Source organism: Phalangium opilio, unplaced genomic scaffold, assembly GCF_054372755.1.
Source record: "Phalangium opilio isolate 3A_F unplaced genomic scaffold, DU_Popi_V2 ptg000038l_1, whole genome shotgun sequence".
NCBI classification, from domain to species: domain Eukaryota; kingdom Metazoa; phylum Arthropoda; class Arachnida; order Opiliones; family Phalangiidae; genus Phalangium; species Phalangium opilio.
In genome coordinates this window covers 4414819-4435382 of record NW_028324161.1, presented here as the reverse complement: position 1 = coordinate 4435382, position 20564 = coordinate 4414819, and the positions used below count along the sequence as shown (strand labels likewise).

Sequence of the window (20564 nt, the reverse complement as noted above, 5' to 3'; positions counted from 1 at the left end):
CCCGCGCTAAATATTTTAAATAAGCCAATCAGGAAGAGCCCAGAAAGTAGTTCTCATTTTCATTTTATCGCTACCTGGTGATAAGCTTCTCAACTATTTCAGTCGTCTAGCTGTCTCTGTCGTGAAATTCTACACTTAGAACTCGCGTGCCGTTCGTCAAATCTAAATATGAATGTTTCAACGCAATGTGAATGTGATCTTACATACAAAGATCAAAGTGAGAAGAAGACACAAACTGTATTTAAAGGAAAAACTAAAGCAAGTCAAACCAAACCGGATGTGAAAACTAATAATATCTCTACAAAAGACTTAAGCCTTGGCGAGCTTGCAGATAGAGAAGGGTTTGAAATTAAGGACAATAATTTGAAAATTCCTGGAACTAATTTGGAAATTGGTGTTCTTGGCGCTAAACAACATTCAGCGGCACAGATTGTTAAAAGAAAACTACAAGGTACTGATTTGTCTGATGAATGTGCACCTCCTCTGAAATATATGCGTACATATATAGTACGAAGCAGACGACTACTACCAATCCTGGAAATCCATGTATTCATCCGCGTTTTCCCGCCAAAATCACCTAGTTAGGACGGCGCGAAATTTTCCAGAAAGTGACGCCTCGCTAAATTAGTCTATTGGGCCACTTCTGCTATTTACTTCTGCTTATATACAATATCTAGGTTAGGTCAGTTCAATTCAGTTCATTATTCTACATCCTTTCCCTAAGTATACATCAATATTTACAATTGTACAATTAGCCTAAGATACAAAAAACCAAATTCTACAAGTTTAATAGACAAATTCGGAAATTCCATACTCATAAACCAACTACTAGGGGCAAGCGCCAGCGGGATAAAAATTTAATGATAAATTATCACAGCAGATGACGCTACCAACTAATAATAAAAATAATCTAATAAGTAATTAAAGTACAAAAACAAATATTGAGCCCCGAAACGGTCAAATATCAAATATATAAAAAAATAATCAAAAACTTAATTAAAATATGATATATGGCTATGAATAGATGGCGCTGCCTGTTATCAAAAGTTGTTTCCATCCATTTTGTCGTCTGCTACACCTGGTTTATGGCTGGAGCCTTGTGCTTGTTATTTAAATCAATTATTTAAGTCAACTTTTACGGTCCTCACTCTCCTCAGTTATGAATTTAAACGCGGCTGTTAATGGCGGTCTGATATTTCCAATCTCGGGATATCAAAAAAATATTGCGGATGTCCCCCTAATTACGAAACACGAAATTAAAAACTTTTAGAAATCTAAGTCAAAAACGTATCAACACTACAATAGAAGTTACAAATTTCTAATAGAAGAGTATGTATTGTCAGATACGCTAATGAGCAAATCAGAAAAGTAAGTAAAATACTTGTTTGAACTTTTGTTCATCGTAATAATTAAAAAAACTTTTTAGGGACCACGACAGAGTATTTGTAAAGGCCTCTTGTTTCAAAAGTCAAAAAAAGAATGAAAATCCTTACACAATTTGTGCTGCGCTTAAAATATCTAGCCCTGTAATTTTAGATGTTTATTGTGGATGCCCAGCTGGAGTTTTGGGAACTTGCAATCATGGTATAGCGCTATTGAGACTACTTGCACAGTTGCGTAGTAAAAATATAGATAATCCGCCCAAAGAATTGTCATGCACTGACAAGCCCCAACAGTGGAATCGCCCTAGGGGTAAAAAAATATCACCGTTGTCTGTGATAGACATAAATTTTCAAGCTCCCAGAGAAGATGGACACAATAAACCACTTCTTTCAAAAATGTACAATGCTACATCAACTAGTCTTGATCAAAATGAAGTGTCATCGGCTTCTAGAGAGTTGATTAGTAATCTTAATGCTGGTGGGGTTGATGATGGCTGGGCGAGAATTTTACCTCAACCAGAAGAATTTGTTTGGGTAAAAACCAGGATGGGATATGCTCCGGAAGGTTCTCCTTTAAGCTTACAGCTATCGCTTATTGAAGATGGATTCGAAGTAATTCACAATCTCAACAGCTTTCAAAGCCCGATGTTAGTTGCTTTTGAACATGTTCCAAGGGATAGATTTGAAATCCCCACGCATTCAAATTCTATTGGTTGTACTCCTTGGAATTTCAAGAATTCGTCCAAAAAGTTTACTTCTACAGAGTCAGTTTTATTGAAGGTATAGAACTTTTTTAATTTTTCTTTTCTTTATAGTTAAATTTTTCCATTTCATTTTTTAGCGTAACCAAGTTACTATTCAGGGAGCTAAGGAGCTTGAAATAAAAACAAGAGATCAATCTGATTCCCAAGAATGGAAGGAGGCACGATCTAGCAGATTGAATTCTTCAAATTTTGGATCTATTTGCAAAAGGAAAAACCAAGTTTGGACCAAAGTTGGCGTCAAAAATATTATAAACCCAAAAGATATTGGGCATCTCAACGCAATAAAATATGGAAAACGATGCTAAATTGTGGCCAAAAAAAAGTATCAAGAAACAATGCATAGATTGGGACACGATGTCACGGTCCACTCTTCGGGGTATATTGTAAACCCTGGTAAACCATGGCTGGGAACGTCTCCCGATGGTCTTGTTGAAGACCCTGCAGAAGTGGAGCCTTACGGGCTCATTGAAATTAAATGCCCCTGGTCAATTAGGGATAAAAACCCCACTGAAGTTTTAAGTGGCGATTTTAGGATTAAAACGATTAATGGAAAACTTGTGTTGAAAGAAAATGACGATCATTTTCATCAGATTATGGGGCAGATGACGTTATCGGGATTACCATGGTGCGACTACGTAACATATTTTCCTACAGGATTGATAATTGTAAGAGTACGTTTCGACCAAGAAAAATGGAAAAAGATGGAATCGATCTTGAAGAATTTTTATTTTGCTCACGCGCTGCCAACCTTATCAAAGGAATAAGTATTTAAGTGATAAAAATGGGTTAAATGCCTAGCTAAAGTTCCTAAATATCTGTGATATTTTAGTTCCCTAGAAAAAAACAAAAACAAAAAAAAAATAGGAAAACTATTCAAAATAAAATTGATTGTTGAAACATACACCATTAAATTTCGATACTTATACATACATTTTTAAAATTTTTACAGCTAGTATTCTCTTAATTATATAAATCCATATTTTCAAGATCATTATCATCTGAATTAAAATCGGTCCCGTATGGTTAGTCATTTACAACGGACATATTTTCTGGTTCGAAAAATTCTTCACAATCATCCGGCTCATCGTCAGTAGTATGGCTTGCATTACCCGGCTCCAAAATTTCTTCGTCAAATTCCTCCAGCTCATCATCAATAGTAGCGCTTGAATTACCCGGCTCCAAAATTTCTTCATAAAATTCATCATTTTCCAAGGAGCTGTTGTTTAAATTTTGTTCATTTTCTATATTGACAATGAGAGGGCTTTGGAAGTTAGATATAATCGCTATAATAGTCCACAGCTGATTAATGACAGGCGCAAGAGTTAATGGAATTGGACGATCAAAGATATGGAACCCTCTAATCCTAGCAATTCGCCGCTCAACATGGATGCGAAGGGCTGCAATCTTTTGGGACTTTTCGAGTTCCTCCTTCGAAAACTGGCCTTTTTCACCAAGGAATGGTGGTATATTTAATTTAATGCCTTTTGGGTCTAGCAACTTTTGAATCAAAAAACCTTTATCCGCCATCACACTATCATTTTGGTTGAAGTTCAGTTTTAAAAAACCACTTCGCCGGGTTATTTCTTGGTCGGAGATGCTGCCTGTGAACAAATGAGAGACGAAGGTGACGTAGCCATTAGGGCTTATTCCAAGAAGTCCTTTGTAAGTTGTGGTGGATTTGTAGTTTGAATACGAAGCAGACTGCAATACCAAAGACTTTGAGGCTTGGCATTTAAGTTCTGTAGCATCAATTATGACGCGAGTGCTAGGATAATCTCTTTTGAAACTTTCTGGCATAGTTGCGTCAACTTGTTCTCTTGTAGGCCATAGATTTATTTGTCCTAAGCGAAAGTACATGAAATTTATCCAAGTAACGCAATAATTGGACGCTGTGCTTGGTGAAATACCGAAGCGGTCTGCTAAATCTTTTAAAAAAAGGCCGAGTCGCAGACGCATCAAAACTAGAAGAAACTGATCTTTCACATTCAATTTCTTGTTTCGACCTACAGGTGACATTTTTGGTTTAACCCTCCCACCATTCCAAAAGTTGATGTTTTCTGCATTGGGGCCTGGATTAAGCCGATTATATAAGGCCATAAGTTTATCATAACAAGGCAGGCCAGTGTAAAATAATATATCCTTGTTGTTATCCTTTATTCTGTCTATACTAGGTTTAAGCTCATTATAGCTCTGCTCAGCAATTTTGGCCCTATGCTTTGCATCAAGTGAATCCTTTTCTACTTTTTTGAGTTGATAATTTTTGATAGATACTTTCAAGTTCAGTTCAGCGATGCACGCTTCTAATTCTTTCTCTTTTGCTTCCAACTCTTTCGCTCTCGCTTCCATCTCTATCACTTGCGCTTCCAACTCTTTCACTTTCTTCGAACATTCACAATTACAATAAATGGCTACGGATGACATGTACTCCTCTGTTGAAGTGACAACCGTGATCATATCTGATACCATATCTTTAACAACAGATTCATGATCTTCAGTATTATTTAAACTTTCAGCCACCGTGTCTGTAGAGTCAACTATTTTGGTACCAGTGGTAAAATCCCACGTAAATACCGAAGGAACCGTCCCTTTCTTCAGTATATTCTTGCCATTTCCACGTCCAGGGTCATAATCAGACCTTTTAAAATGTTTTGAACACACATAAATGTACTTTATTGGTTTATAAATGAAGTCTCGGCGGCGGATTTTCTTAAGCCAAAGCAATCTCAAGGATTTGTTTTCTAACGAAGGTAAACTATGGTAGGAAATCTGAAATAAAATTGACAATTATTGGGAGTAATTTAAACTCACTTAACTATACTTACAGATTTAGAATTTCCTTTTTGGGTACAGTTCAAAACAGAACAAATCTTGCCTGGGGGGCAGCTGGGACTCATTTTGGCTAAGGCTTAGCACTCCAGCAATGAAAATGCTTTATTTACAATGATTTAAACTATATTTTTATGATTATCAAGTAGCATACGTTACTAATATTTAAAATTAATGATAATTATTTCATTAAAATAACAGATCTTTTAACTAAATGACTAAAAATACCTCAACCATCAAAATTTTGGAGCCATATTTCATTTTTTAACTTTTTTTTAAACTACGGTAGCGCCGCCTTTTAAGAGATCCGCGCATAACGATCTTATCCCCGCCCCTGGAAGTTCGTCTTCATTTCCGAATTTGTCTATGGTGGAAACTGGTCAAGTGGTTCTAGCTGACTTTGAGGAATTAATTAACCAAAAAACCCAAACTTTATTTAGAATGTTTTAAAGATTTGAGCTATAAACTGTCTATAGACCATTAAATATCAAACTTCATTTAAAGAAAAAAGTAATTATCTAGAAAAATTTAGTGAGCAGATAAACACTTACTTATCAGAAATTACAAGCTAAAATGAAGAGTACACAAGATTTTCAAGTTTTTATTTGACATTTAGTTTGGAATCCCGTACAAATTTTGTTTGTAGGAATTTGAAACTGCTGCTAAATTTGTATTACAAATAAATTATGATATTTGAGACTAGGCTACTAGTTTAGTAACGGACGGAGTTGACACACGTGCAGGTGTCTTGACACACCAAGTCAGATGACTAGACTATAGATGCCATCATAAGTTTATAAGATATGTTCCATAAGCATGACACTACCTATACTTCGTAGTATTAGAGACTTACTAGGAGCTAGTTAGAGTCTGCATTACTAAGCCTTTGACAGCGCCTCACCAGGCGTCGCTTTACGAGAATCTATGACGTTTCATCTACGTCACTTCATGACAAGCTCTCAGTAAACAGTGACAAACTTATGGAAAATATTTTAATAACTTAAGATACAGTTGATATTTTGGCAATATGAAAATGAAAATAGTGTTTCGAGAGAATTATCTGACTGACTAGTCAAGTAGGAGATCAGGAATCTTCTTTTAATTCGTTTATTCTTATTTGCACTCTCATTTCAGCATTTTCTCTTAATAGTGTCTCGTATATTGTGTCTCTTTCTTTAGTCTAAAAAAGATAAATATTTAAGTTACAATAATATTAACTATGACGTAAATTAGAAAGTTTGCACAGATGCCCATGGCCTAGTGGGGCGAAGTATCAAATTACTTTCATTTAAGAGCAGCTTAAAGTCTGGGCTGTGGTTTAATTTAAACTAGGGATGAACCAGCACAGATACTGGGGTTTCCCGATAGTATCGGATCGGTTGGTTTAATATGATATTAAACCGATATTCGTTTAAAATGCGCGTTAGATGGCGCTACATGACATTTTTAGGTCTTTCAGTAATGTATTGACGGGGTCATACATTTTTATGAATGTCAAAAAGCCGTGATATTATTTTGAAAGTACCTCTAAACATTGTACTTGGTAGTATAATTCATGAAACTACTATATAATTATTTTCTAGTATTTTTATTGCATATGTAAATATAAAAATATCGGTATCGGTTGAAGTATCGGGTTTTGGATCATAGTGAGTAAATATCGGTATCGGTTCATGTCAGCACCGGTATCGATCGATATCGGGTTAAGCCTGGTATCGGGCATCTCTAATTTAAACAAATGGCACTATATGCTCCTATAATCAAGTGGTAGAGTTGACGCCCACTAAGCTTAGCAAAGGCTAGTTATAACTCCGCCCTCCCAGACGAGTTCTGATTGGTTCCAGACTTTGGAAAGGTAAAATTGGTGTATAGAGCACGGCACTTCCTTTAAACGGCGCCACCGGACTAAGAGAGCATCTAGTGGCAAACTAAATCACAACCTTAAAGTTATGGTTGCATTTACCGCATTGGGCGATAGGATATGTTTACAAAAGTCGACCAAAGCAGGAAACCAATCAGAATTCATCTACAAGGGCGAAACTAACACTAGCCTTATTTGCTAAGCTCAGCGGACTAGTCAACTTCCCCTAGACTATGGGAGCATCTAGTGGCAAATTAACCACACCATAAAGTTATGCTTGCATTTCCAATGTTGGCCGGGCCATTGGATGTTTTAACAAAACTCGACGAAAATCCTAGAACCCTATTGGTCAAATGATTTAATGAATACCTTTATCAATTCCGGTTCATGATGTAAAAGCCTTCCAAGAAGTTCTTGATTTTCATTTTCCAATTCCACATTTTTTTCTTTCAGGGTTTTAATGGCGTCTTCAGGATCCACCATTGAAAATTTTTCAAGAGATTCAATCTTAACGAAAAATATTGCACATTGCAGTTAAAGACTATGAATTCCAGGGGGATGCTAAATTTCACACAAGGCACAAGCGTGGCGCTAAAGAGTTTGTAATTCTACAGGGCCGGTAGGCCCTTGTAGATATGACTTGACACCCTTTTGTAACGTTAAAGCAAAATTCACATGCTTTTACTAAATTTCCTATGGAGATTAACATGGCGTTTTTCGTGATTTACCCCCACCGCGAACAGAAAAACTACAGCGAAGTTACTTTTCGGAATACTCTTGAATTAACAATTAAGTATTCAAGGTGTGCTATCGGCTAGTTTAATTTAAATAAATTAACTCTAAGTATGTTAATTTTAGTTAATTCTGAAAGTACGTCAAAAATTACTTTTGGGTCAGACTATCTAGCAGTAGACGCTGACAAATTACTTTGGTATTTCATCCGAGCTTGAGCACCTTTATATGTATTTTCTAATTAACTGTAGCACCCTTAATAAGAAATACGTCGTTATCAGGTCGAATTTTCGTCTAGAAAAGTAATTCAGGTAAATAATTACAGTTAACAGAGGTTTTTATATCATTTAAAGTAAGTTTTTGAACGTTCTTTACGGCCAAGGCTTAAGTTGTATTTTAGTTTGTCTATTCTACAGGGCCGGTAGGCCCTTGTAGATATGACTTGACACCCTTTTGTAACGTTAAAGCAAAATTCACATGCTTTTACTAAATTTCCTATGGAGATTAACATGGCGTTTTTCGTGATTTACCCCCACCGCGAACAGAAAAACTACAGCGAAGTTACTTTTCGGAATACTCTTGAATTAACAATTAAGTATTCAAGGTGTGCTATCGGCTAGTTTAATTTAAATAAATTAACTCTAAGTATGTTAATTTTAGTTAATTCTGAAAGTACGTCAAAAATTACTTTTGGGTCAGACTATCTAGCAGTAGACGCTGACAAATTACTTTGGTATTTCATCCGAGCTTGAGCACCTTTATATGTATTTTCTAATTAACTGTAGCACCCTTAATAAGAAATACGTCGTTATCAGGTCGAATTTTCGTCTAGAAAAGTAATTCAGGTAAATAATTACAGTTAACAGAGGTTTTTATATCATTTAAAGTAAGTTTTTGAACGTTCTTTACGGCCAAGGCTTAAGTTGTATTTTAGTTTGTCTATGTAATATAGTCTTTATACTTATAGTGTCTTTCCCAGGCTAGGAAATAAGACAGGTTTACAGGTCAAAAACCAGTTTATTAATAGCTTGGACCACTTTTTTTATTCAAAACGTGAGGGTCACTGGTCCCAATGACTAGTTTATTAATTCCTACTTTTATTAAAAATTGATATGGGGACCTCTTAAATTAATTTCATTTTAACATAAATTTCGACTCCATGAGTCCAGTTGTGTATACAACCCTAAGCCGAGAGAGATTTTTTTAGAATAGAGAACGACCACAAGTCCTGGGACCAGTAGAAAAATAATTAGGGGAAGGGTCACTGGCCCCGGGACCAGTTTCATATTTAAGACATCAGGGTCACTGGTCCGGAGGACTAGCTCAGAAATAAACCTTATTTCCAAGCCTGGTTTCCCCTTTAAAGATAAAAAAGCTAATTTCCAGCTCTGTATTTCAAAAATACGCAGTCTGCTTCGTTTTCTGCTACCAACAAATATAGGAGGTATACAGGGTTTCACTATTTGTTAATCTCACTAAAATGCTACTAATTGTGAAGATGTGTGATATATTTCCTTAAACTAAACCAATGTAGAGGAATTTCCATGTTTACATCTGCACAGATTCTCTCAACGTAACCACGTTGGAAACGGAGGGTTACGTATGAGGTATACAGGGTTTCATTATTTGTTAATCTCACTAAAATGGTACTAATTGTGAAGGTGTGTAATATATTTCCTTAAACTGAACCAATGTAGAGGAATTTCCATGTTTACACCAGCACAGATTCTCTCAACGTAACCACGTTGGAAACGATTCGTTAAAACAATTTTTTTCCTGGTGAAACAGTCCGTATATGATATTACGTTTTATAAATTATTTGTTACCAAGAGTTGATTGTTTAATTTAGAAATATAAGTAACAGTGGTGCTGGTTAATCCAGGAGAACATTGTCTTTACGTAATTAGTCAAATAAATTCCATGTGCAGATTTTTTCAACGTAACCACGTGGGAAACAGAGTCTTACGTACGCTATTTCCACAGTCCTTATTGCCGTTTGTTTATATGTCAGAATTGCTATGAATTGTTTAGGTGTTTGATTTAATTACTGGTATTTAAGCGAATCTATGGAATCACATCATTCATTAACATTGTAACCTTTGTACCCCGGTACAACATATTTAATTGTTAATCTTCACGTTACCGCAAATTTAGTACGGGGCATGATAAAAATTGAACGCAATGTGTTGGAACTAATCAAAAACTCATCTAAACATTAAAATTAAGGTTAATAATTTTTTGAAGCTCAATTTATAAGCTAAATCAATACTGCCAAACCACAATCCTTCATTAATTTCAACATAATTAAGTATAATTAGGGTGAATTTAAACATAAAATTGTAACGGCCATATCGCAAACGCGAAATGGCGTTACCCCTGGTAGGCCGTTGCTCCTCATAACGTTAAAATTAGCGAGCTTGGGTAGCAGCGGAACGAGCATACGCTTGTAAAACTATCAGGGGGGTCTAAGAAAGTCCTATTGCACCGCGCAACTGTCCTCGTCGGAATCCCGACAGAGACTTAACCCCTTGACCAAAAATCAAAGGGGGTAGGAACCCTTAGACCCGACTCGAGACCCTGTGTCTATAAAAGGAGAGACCGAGGGGACGAGAGATATCTTTTTGGCTCCAGCGACGAAGGAGGAAGGCCCGAGCACCTTTTTGTTTATTTTACTTTAAAAGTTTTTACATTGTAATATTTTTGAGAGATGGCTGGGTGAGTCGAAAATAAAGTTTGATTAGAAAAGTACTTCTATTACTCTAGGGTAAGCCTACCAGTTTTGTAGGGCTTACAAAATATACCTATTTTGGATAAAAACTCGAATAAATTTTAAATGGACTACTTGATTAATATTTAAACTGTATAGCTGTTGATAAAGCCTCGTATTTCTATTTCACACTTAATCAAGATAAACCTTTAAATTAAACTTAATCAGGATAAACCTTTAAATTATACTTAATTAGGATAAACCTTTAAATTATACTTAATTAGGATAAACCTTTAATTAAACTTAATCCGGATAAACCTTTAAATTAAACTTAATCCGGATAAACCTTTAATTAAGCTTAATCCGGTTAAACCTTTAATTAAACTTAATCCGTAAAACCTTTAATTAAACTAAATCCGGATAAACCTTTAATTAAACTTAATCCGGATAAACCTTTAAATTAAACTTAATCCGGATAAACCTTTAAATTAAACTTAATCCGGATAAACCTTTAAATTAAACTTAATCCGGATAAACCATTAATTAAACTTAATTGAGATAAACCTTTAAATTAAACTTAATCGAGATAAACCTTTAAATTAAACTTAATCGAGATAAACCTTTAAATTAAACTTAATCGAGATAAACCTTTAAATTAAACTTAATCGAGATAAACCTTTAAATTAAACTTAATCGATATAAACCTTTAAACTAAACTTAATCGAGATAAACCATTAAACTAAACTTAATCGAGATAAACCTTTAAACTAAACTTAATCGAGATAAACCTTTAAACCAAACTTAATCGAGATAAGCCTTTAAACTAAACTTAATCGAGATAAGCCTTTAAACTAAACTTAATCGAGATAAGCCTTTAAACTAAACTTAATCGAGATAAGCCTTTAAATTAGACTTAATCGAGATAAGCCTTTAAATTAGACTTAATCGAGATAAGCCTTTAAATTAGACTTAATCGAGATAAGCCTTTAAATTAGACTTAATCGAGATAAGCCTTTAAATTAGACTTAATCGAGATAAGCCTTTAAATTAGACTTAATCGATATAAGCCTTTAAATTAGACTTAATCGATATAAGCCTTTAAATTAGACTTAATCGAGATAAGCCTTTAAAATAAACTTAATCGAGATAAGCCTTTAAACTAAATTTTTATGGAGATAAACCTTTAAACGTAACTTAATCGAGATAAGCCTTCAAACGTAAGTAAAATTAAGGTGAAATTAACCCAAAACACGATTTTTTTGGTTAAATTCATGGATACCTTATTTAATTAAAATTAGCACTACACTTATCTTTCACCCAGTCTCAATTTTCCTATTTAATCTTTACAATTAAATGAGCACTTAAGTCCATATTTACCCGCATTTCAAGTCCATATTTACCCGCATTTCAAGTCCATATTTAACCGCATTTCAAGTCCATATTTAGACCCATTTCAAGTCCATATTTAGACCCATTTCAAGTCGATATTTAGATCCATTTCAAGTCGATATTTAGATCCATTTCAAGTCGATATTTAGACCCATTTCAAGTCGATATTTAGACCCATTTCAAGTCGATATTTAGACCCATTTCAAGTCGATATTTAGACCCATTTCAAGTCGATATTTACCCCCATTTCATGTCCATATTTACCCCCATTTCAAGTCGATATTTACCCCCATTTCAAGTCGATATTTACCCCCATTTCAAGTCGATATTTAGACCCATTTCAAGTCGATATTTAGACCCATTTCAAGTCCATATTTAGACCCATTTCAAGTCCATATTTAGACCCATTTCAAGTTCATATTTACCCCCATTTCAAGTCCATATTTACCCCATTTCAAGTCCATATTTACCCCCATTCCAAGTCCATATTTCCCCCATTTCAAGTCCATATTTACCCCATTTCAAGTCCATATTTACCCCCATTTCAAGTCCATATTTACCCCCATTTCAAGTCCATATTTACCCCCATTTCATGTCCATATTTACCCCCATTTCATGTCCATATTTACCCCCATTTCATGTCCATATATACCCCCATTTCATGTCCCAATTTACACCCATTTCATGTCCCAATTTACACCCATTTCATGTCCCAATTTACACCCATTTCATGTCCCAATTTACCCCCATTTCATGTCCCAATTTAAAACCCCTATTAATCTCATATCAAACCCCTGTTCACCCCATTTCATGTCCCAATTTAAAACCCCTATTAATCTCATATCAAACCCCTGTTCACCAAATTTCAGGACCATGCGCCTGATTTACAGGAATATTTATAGTCTTGTTCAGTTTGACTTCACTACCTTTCCTATTGTGTTTGTACACGTTGAAGACTCTCTTATTATATCAATCCTGACTGAACACGATTTTAAGTAAAAATATTAATGCCGTTAAAATTATCCAAATGAACTCTTTTGGGCAACAACTAATGTAATGGAGTCAGATTGGTTTTAATAATGAGCATGTTTTACTTTTTAAAACATCATTTAAAAACCTTTCTGAGGTCTGTATGCACAATTTTTTAAAAATACATGCTTATTGGAAAATATTTCATGGAATAAGAATTTTATTTTTATTTTACAAACCGAGATTAATATTAGGTCATTACTAATGAACTCGGGCCTTTTCCAAAAAATCGTTTATTTATCAAGGTCCCTCAACAAAAAACGTTGAAAATATTGCTTGTTTTATAGGTCGGGTTAGGTAAGGCATATGTTAGTTAGGTTACGTGTCATTGAGACACAAATTTCAAGCATTGTACCTCTTAATAGTAGACGTATTTGTCCTATAAATGTTATAAATTTAATAAAAAAAAGTTTCAATAATAACAAACGTTTTATCGTTGACAGCGTTTAAAAATAAAAATATTTGCTTTTAATAATATGTGGTTTTTCATCGGCACTATATTACGTTAGAAAATTATTTTTGGGAACTCATTCTATGTTCAAACTTCGTTTAAGTTCGTTACAGTGTTACGTAATTTGACTTAAAATTAAAATAAGCGAATCGCTTTATAACGGTGCATTTCTGCGATTTAAAAATATTTCATTCTTCTAAACTATAAATTTTGCTTAATGTTTTACAAAATAGATGGGATTATTGCTCATTTTACATAACCACTCAAGTTAATCAGATGTTAACGGGCGTAGATAGAATTTTAATTTAAGCCAAGATGTTTGTCCCATTAGACCAAATCCAAAACCGCCAAATTGCGGTAGTTTTCAGCCGAATTGGAATTCGGTCGTAAGGCAGGCAAGCAGTTAATTACCATAGTACAATTAACTTGAAATGGGTCAATAGGGCCTTAAAACGGGGGAAATAGGGTCTTTAAATGGGTAAACAGGTCTTTAAATGGGTAATCAGGGACTTGAAATGGTGTATTGACCGATTTGTTTTACACCATATGCTAAATATGGAAAAATTAAATATTTAACAACTATTTCACTTCACTTGGTTTAATAATGTGACCGAATGTGACAGAGGTAGCGTACTTTTTCCATACTTTTAACACCATTAAACTAAGTAATATTAGAAGTTCAACAGATTGCCTAACAAAGGTGTTAAAAACCACTGTAAGTGGTGCATAAATGCCTAATATTTCCTTAATACTTGCAAATAATATTAGCAAATGGCGTTAATTGATCATAAAAATGGGGTTAAAGTACACCCTAAATGATGTCTTTCTTGGCACCGGAAAAAACAGCATATATGGTGTTTGAATGCACCGTTATATTTTAGAGTACAAATGTATGATGGTGAAGCAAACATGATTATTCAAAATTTAATTACATTAAGACTGAAGTGACAGATATTATAAAAAACCGTCTTGGTTTGGACCAAGGCTGAAAAAACAAACGATATGTTTGAGGTTTATCAATTGACTGAAGTTTCAGATATTGAAATTTTTTTCTAGTTATTTTTATCCACTCAATCCTTAATCAATATTTAATTCAATCAACTGATTTTACTGTTAATCGATCTAGTCCCTCTAAATTAATTGAAAAAATTACATATCTACGCTTTTTCAAGAACAATTACATTTTCCGAAAACATTTTATCATGAAATTAATTATTTTGAAGGGGCCGTCGCAACACACTATATTATATTACCATATAGATCGAAACCTTTTCACATTAGTAAACGGTACATGACACTCCGGACTTGCCCGCCAACCTTATTAACCTAACACTATAAAACATTCGTGTACATGAATGGTTATGGTTATGGCTTGACACTCGCTAGCGCCCGAACGACCGATCACTCAGTGTAATCGGTGTACAGTACATTTGTAAGTGAGTTTGGAAATTACATACAGAGAAACTAAAACACAGGTGTGATCCCACCATTGGGGTGTTTTCTCTCTTTCATTTTCTCGCTCGCTTAGAAGCACCGCTATAGGCAGTGCTAGTTGACTAGCCTCCTGCCCGTAGTGAACTTTGGCACCGTCTGGCGATGACCCTTGGTGCGAGGGAGAATACACCCCAATGGTGGCCTCGCCCCTGTGTTTTCCGAAATGATCTTTACGCTTGCTAAAATGATTACGCGTAATACGTAACCGGTGTAAAGTAGGGAGGTGACGTTTCAAATGAAGACTGAGTTATGACCAAGAAATTCTAAAGTATGGAAATAAAGTTCCAGTGCAACTTTACCTTCATAGAGGCGACAATAGAAATGTAGCATTTCGATATACGAAATTTAATGTATAAATTCGCGCAACACCCTGGTTTGGCATCAATTAAATATTTACATTTTCCATTCGAGTTATGTCAAAGTTCGCTTGCTCTTTTTAGACATCCAGTAGAACATTTCAAATATTCAATACTGATCCCTCAACACGTACTCCCTTCAAAATAATTAATTTCATGATAAAATGTTTTCGGAAAATGTAATTGTTCTTGAAAAAGCGTAGATATGTAATTTTTTCAATTAATTTAGAGGGACTAGATCGATTAACAGTAAAATCAGTTGATTGAATTAAATATTGATTAAGGATTGAGTGGATAAAAATAACTAGAAAAAAATTTCAATATCTGAAACTTCAGTCAATTGATAAACCTCAAACATATCGTTTGTTTTTTCAGCCTTGGTCCAAACCAAGACGGTTTTTTATAATTTGAACATGTGATAAAACCAAACCACTATCTACATGTTTGTGTATATGCTAAAATAAAATGTAGAACCCACTTAGCTTATGGAAAATGAAATCAAAAAGACGAAACCTGGAACAAATTAGGGAAAAAAAATGTGTATTTTTGTAGGATGATAGTGTAGAACTAGTTAAACCAAATCCCAAACTCTCCATCTTTCCGAGTGCCGCTTGCCCTTTAACGCAAATGTTGGGAAAATCGACTTAATGCTGTAATTCCGGAATGAGATGAGATATAGAGTCAATAAGCCTTCCAATCAAATGTTATGATGAGCTATATTTTATTACATTACGTGGAATCTGTAGCTAGATAACGGAAATGTTTTGGTACGTTATATTAATGATTTTGATGATATTTTATCAATGTAAATTGATTCAGCTTTTTCATAATTTTTTCAAAGTTCAATCCTATTTCCTTGGGCTAGTACTTGGTCATTTAAGCCTTTCTGAACACTAAACTGTTAAATGGAGTCTGGTGTTAGACCACCTTGTCTTCTTGGGGTGAAGGGGGGGGGTCAAACTCTTGGTTAGCATATTGCTTACCCGCCCACCGCGACGGTGGCGCCATTTCTTATGGCCAAAGAGCTGGGTGTTTTTTCCCCTGAACTAAGGGCGGACTTCACCCCAACAGCGCCGGTTAGCCCCTTTAAGATGGAACATCTGGTACATGGTGGATTGGTAACTTTGAAGCCCTATCCATAGCCGACTTGTATTAATAAAGGCCTATAGGTAGGAAGCTACTCATGGGGCGGCATACCGATTTTTTAGCGACCGCTAGATGTCGTTCTTAGGGGGAAAATATTGTGGCGGGAAGTTCAAAACGAATGAAAATGCCAATAGGAGAAAGCTTACTTTATGTCTTGAGGTTGCGGTTTTTTTTTGAATAAAGTAAGGCAGTTTTTTTAGAAGTAATACATTTACTTGATAACAATATATTTGTCTTTATCTCATTTAAAGTGCGTTTAGTAAACTATGTTTTCTACTTTTCTATCACAGTACAATGTAATATTTTCAAAATAAGTGTTATGATTAGTACCTAACATACGACATCTAGCGGCGGCAGATCACGACTTCCATTGCCAATATCAGAAAAAAAACCGAGGATCACCTATAGGCCTTTATTAATACAAGTCGGCTATGTTTTGTCGTTTTGTGCCCCTGTCGAAACCTAGTAAATTGGTTGTTTTAACACAATAATGGCACACCAACATTTTATATTTTTTGTACACTATGTGTTTACCAATAGACCTTTACAAAAAAAAGATATGTTGCCGGGAAAAAAGCAGAGACTAAGGGTGTTTTCCCTTCCGCGAAAGGAGTTTAAAAAAAGGCTTGTATGGCACCTTCAGATAAGTGTACAATGATTAAAAATTTGTTACCTTAATTTTTAACTGAGTTATCTCCATCCTTAAACGTTCTTCTTTCTCCGCCTGCTCTTTTGTTACTGTGAATATCCGATGATATTTATTCTTCTATATTAAAATATTTTCAATCACATTTCATTATATGGCGATATATTACATAAGAATTTTGTTTTGAAAATAGGGAGTGGGCCAAGAGATGAAAATCGGACCACTCTGGCCTCTCTCAATAAAGGACTTTTGACTCAACTAGATGGGTCAAAAAGTTGAGTCAGCAAAAACTGGTCAGTGATAAATTTTTAATTTGGTGATTCAACTTGTCCAAGGGACCAGTTTATTAATTGCTTGAACTAGTTTTTAAGTTTATCAATTTCAAATCTATAGGAAAACTAAACGGGGGGACCAGTCCAAGGGACCACTTTATTATTTTGGACGGTATGAGGGTCACTGGACCAAGGACTGGTTCAAAAACTATCCTCATTTCCCACTGCTCCCAACTATAGTTTACTCAACTCAAATTGACTCATCTAAATGAGTCAAAAAGTTGTATCGTCTGCAAAGGCCTTTAAGACTCCCAAACTTAATTCACTTACTAATTCTTCCAACTCCTTTTCAAGAGCAGAGATTTTTTCCTCGTACATCTTGGTAACTACGTAAGTTTTGTATTGTCGTGGAGGCATGGAATGTGGCGTTGGAATTTGTTGCTTTAAACTTTTGATTAGTTTCTCTTTTTCTTCAAGCGCCTCTAAAACTCGACGGTTTTGTTCCGTTAACGTTCTATTCCTCTTGGATAATTGGTCAATTTCACGTTGACACTACATAAATTAATTGACAACTTCTTCACCTATTTTCTCTTGAAGCAAAGAGCGGGTCACGTGGGTCCCCTACAAGGTGACTATCTTTATGAACTCCAGTTTTGGTGTGGGGGAAGGCAGAAGGAATTTGTGGGCGGGATTTTTAAGTGCACTTATAAATCCCGCCCACTAGCCTTCGCCAAGTTAAACCCGGAGTTCATTAGGAAAGTCAACTTGTAGGGAAAACACGTGACCCGCGCTTTGCTATGATGTTGTTATCAAATAAACACATACCTTTTTAACTTCATGTTGAAGTTTCATATTTTCCGAGGCGATTTTATTAGTTTTGACATCAAGCAATCTATGTATGCTGGCACTACTCGCACATTTAGGGGTTGCGGAATTGTCGCTTTTATCAACATTGTTATCATTTATACCACTTTGCGATTGATCCAGTATTTTTGCTTCCTGCATTAGCAAATGTTTCAAATTTTTATCAGGCTGATATGCTAAATGAATTCTACAGGGCCGGTAGGCCCTTGTAGATATGACATGACACCCTTCCGTAATGTTAAAGAAAAAGTCACACCTTTTAGGGTTAAGTTTATTAGATATGTTCCATAAGCATGACACTCCCTATACTTGTAATGCTAGAGACTTACAGCTCGAGCTAGTTCGAGAACGACAAGCGAGAATTGACTACACTCGGTTAATAGAGAGTTTAAGCATCCCCTATACGCGTACGTGTAGCCACCTTTGACAATGCATTGGTCTAATGCACTGTGGAAGGTAGCTACACGTACGCGTTTAAGGGATGCTTAAACTCTCTAATATTGCAGTCCGTCTTCCTATTTAGTCTCCACCGATTAAGCCTTTGACAGCACCTCACCAAGCGTCGTTTAACAAGAATTTATGACGTTTCATGTACGTCACTTCATGACAAGCTCTCAGTAAACAGTGACAAACTTATGGAACATATCTTATGAACTTATGGTTTTAATAAGGATAACCCTTTAAAGGAAAGCGCGGCTCCGTTGATGCCCCTTATAGATGGCTTTTCTGCTACACAGGGGCTAAGCTTGCTAAAGGCTACTTAAGCCAAAGGCAGGAACCAATGGGAACTAGTGCATTAGGTCTGATTGGTTCCTGTGGAGCCTCCGAAATGAACTAGGCCCATACGTGTCGATTTTTACGTGGGGAAATATCTAGTTTCATAGAGGAAATATTTTCACCCAATATGTGTACTAGATGGCGCTTTTATTACAGTTGCGAAGGGGGTCTTCCATAAATTGTCGTTGATATTTTAGGGGCCAATTATAAACATTTTATGAAAGAGAAAGGTTTCACCCTTAATTTAACGTAATGTTTTAGGGGCTATTCACTTTTTATTGAATCTATTGGTTAGATTGTATGGACAAAAAAAGTTTTTACATCGTTGTTTTTTCAGTAAAACAAAACTTCTTGAAGTTTCTAATTCACAGTTTTCATATACCATTAAAGGAATTTTTAACCCCTGTATAACCTTTCATTTTTTTAGCCTTAACTTTTTTATCCTTTACTTCTTTGAAATGATTGTTTAATAAAGGTCTTCGGAAATTTTCTAAAACATTACATTTTTTAACTATCCGCGACCTCGGCTTCACCGCTCTACGTCTATACCTTGCCCTAATATTGTAGCAGTCGACGGGGTCATGAGGCTGAACTTATGTTTATTTTACGGTACTGAAAGCGCCCCCAAGCGGGAAAACACGGCGAACTAAATATTCTCGCTTCGCTACACGCATGGGCCTAGTTCATTTCGGAGGCTCCGGTTCCTAAAATTCGTGTCCAGAAGATTAGCCAGGATGCTAGGGGTGATTATGGAGCCAAAATAGCCCATAGAACCCACTGTACTTAATCTTATCACCCCCCTTTTTTAACACGCCATATTTTTTAAGACGTGGACATACTGTCCAATCAAGACTGAACTAGCAATAATCACACGAATGAAATTATTTTACTTTGATATTTGGCTGTTCTCCATTTGAGAACTGTTCAATTATGGCTTCTTTGTTCTTCAAATCTGATTTCAATACATTGATTAAGCCTTCCAAGGTAGACATCTGCACCTTGTAACGAGGAACATCAATTTTCACTTGCTCCAATTCAACCTTTAGCTCAAAATTTTCCTCGGACAGTTTCAAAACCTGATAAAATCGAAATCAAAAATATGCTTCATTTCTGAAATTAACAGCTATGCAAAACCTTTACATGTTTTTGAAGATTATTAATTTTAACAGAGGAGCTGACTGAAGGGTCATCGTTGAAAATATCTCTAGTGGCTCGAGCCATAGTCTACAAAAAATGGTTATATTTTAACATGAATTTAATAGTTAAAAGCATTTATCGTCTGTGGTTTAGTTAACTCATTTCAACGTTTATACCTCTCTGGATACAGTATATTTCGCCAATTGCTTTTCTAGTTGATAAATTTTATCCACCAAAATTTGGTTTTTTGTTTTCAATTCTTCCAATTCATCCGGTTTTCTTCCGGTGGTCTTATTAAAATAGTTAACTCATATTTGAAGTTTGCTTATTTCTAAATTTAGCTTCATAACTTGGATTTTACCTCTTGTTCAAGTTGCTGTAATTTTTTCTTTAGTTCTTCAACTTGTGCCAATTCTGGTGCGGGATGTGCTTTAACCAACAATGCTTTTACTCTGTTCTCCAGAAGGGTTTTCTCCTTGTTCAATTTAATCAACTATGAAACAGAAACATATAATCGTTTATGGGCATGCCACAATTATAGATAGTTTTTACTAATGACGCTAGAGCACTGTCAACCAAATTAGTCCAGTCCCTATTCAAACTAAACTGCTAACCTATTGATACCTAAATGGATTGGTAACACTGAAGACCGGCAAAACGACTATTCTTAGCTTAAAGGAAAGCTTGGGTTCAGTACGTGCATGAATCCCCTACATGGTGATTTTCCTTAC

At 35.3% G+C, this 20564-nt stretch overlaps 4 protein-coding genes and 1 long non-coding RNA gene across 8 annotated transcripts in view; 3 read left to right on the top strand and 2 right to left on the bottom strand.

Annotated features, from left to right (window-relative positions):
- Positions 1–826: 826 nt before the first annotated feature.
- Positions 827–2451, top strand: LOC149682736 (uncharacterized). Its single transcript, XM_089834378.1, has 3 exons — positions 827–1368; positions 1427–2162; positions 2224–2451. Exons 1-3 carry the CDS (start codon positions 1352–1354, stop codon positions 2449–2451), a joined length of 981 nt encoding a protein of 326 aa, XP_089690504.1. The 5' UTR covers positions 827–1351.
- A 30-nt stretch (positions 2452–2481) lies between these two features.
- On the top strand, positions 2482–2910 carry LOC149682735 (uncharacterized). Its single transcript, XM_089834377.1, has one exon. The coding sequence runs from the start codon at positions 2482–2484 to the stop codon at positions 2908–2910; it is 429 nt and encodes a 142-aa protein (XP_089690503.1).
- Positions 2911–3169: 259 nt separating this feature from the next.
- On the bottom strand, positions 3170–5212 carry LOC149682734 (uncharacterized). The gene is made up of 2 exons (XM_089834376.1): positions 4969–5212; positions 3170–4912 (listed from the first exon to the last, which is right to left on the bottom strand). Exons 1-2 carry the CDS (start codon positions 5038–5040, stop codon positions 3170–3172), a joined length of 1815 nt encoding a protein of 604 aa, XP_089690502.1. The 5' UTR covers positions 5041–5212.
- Positions 5213–5546: 334 nt separating this feature from the next.
- The window catches only part of LOC149682732 (centrosomal protein of 290 kDa-like), a 37648-nt gene continuing 22630 nt past the window's right edge, over positions 5547–20564 (bottom strand). Inside the window, exons 18-26 of the mRNA XM_089834336.1 lie at positions 20195–20326; positions 20010–20123; positions 19837–19920; positions 19587–19772; positions 17881–18054; positions 17386–17607; positions 16811–16903; positions 7203–7340; positions 5547–6152 (exon numbers count right to left, since the gene is read on the bottom strand). Of these exons, the coding sequence (XP_089690462.1) occupies positions 6057–6152; positions 7203–7340; positions 16811–16903; positions 17386–17607; positions 17881–18054; positions 19587–19772; positions 19837–19920; positions 20010–20123; positions 20195–20326 (1239 nt within the window). The 3' untranslated portion in view covers positions 5547–6056. The remainder of the gene's footprint in view (positions 6153–7202; positions 7341–16810; positions 16904–17385; positions 17608–17880; positions 18055–19586; positions 19773–19836; positions 19921–20009; positions 20124–20194; positions 20327–20564) is intronic.
- LOC149682733 (uncharacterized) lies at positions 8281–10524 on the top strand. 4 transcript variants are annotated; one of them, XR_016365478.1, is made up of 5 exons: positions 8281–8410; positions 8932–9009; positions 9100–9172; positions 9263–9352; positions 9415–10524. It is a non-coding gene; the product is annotated as an uncharacterized LOC149682733 (long non-coding RNA). The 4 variants fall into 4 exon arrangements; XR_016365479.1 differs by having other exon boundaries at positions 9100–9226; positions 9291–9352; XR_016365476.1 differs by having other exon boundaries at positions 9100–9352.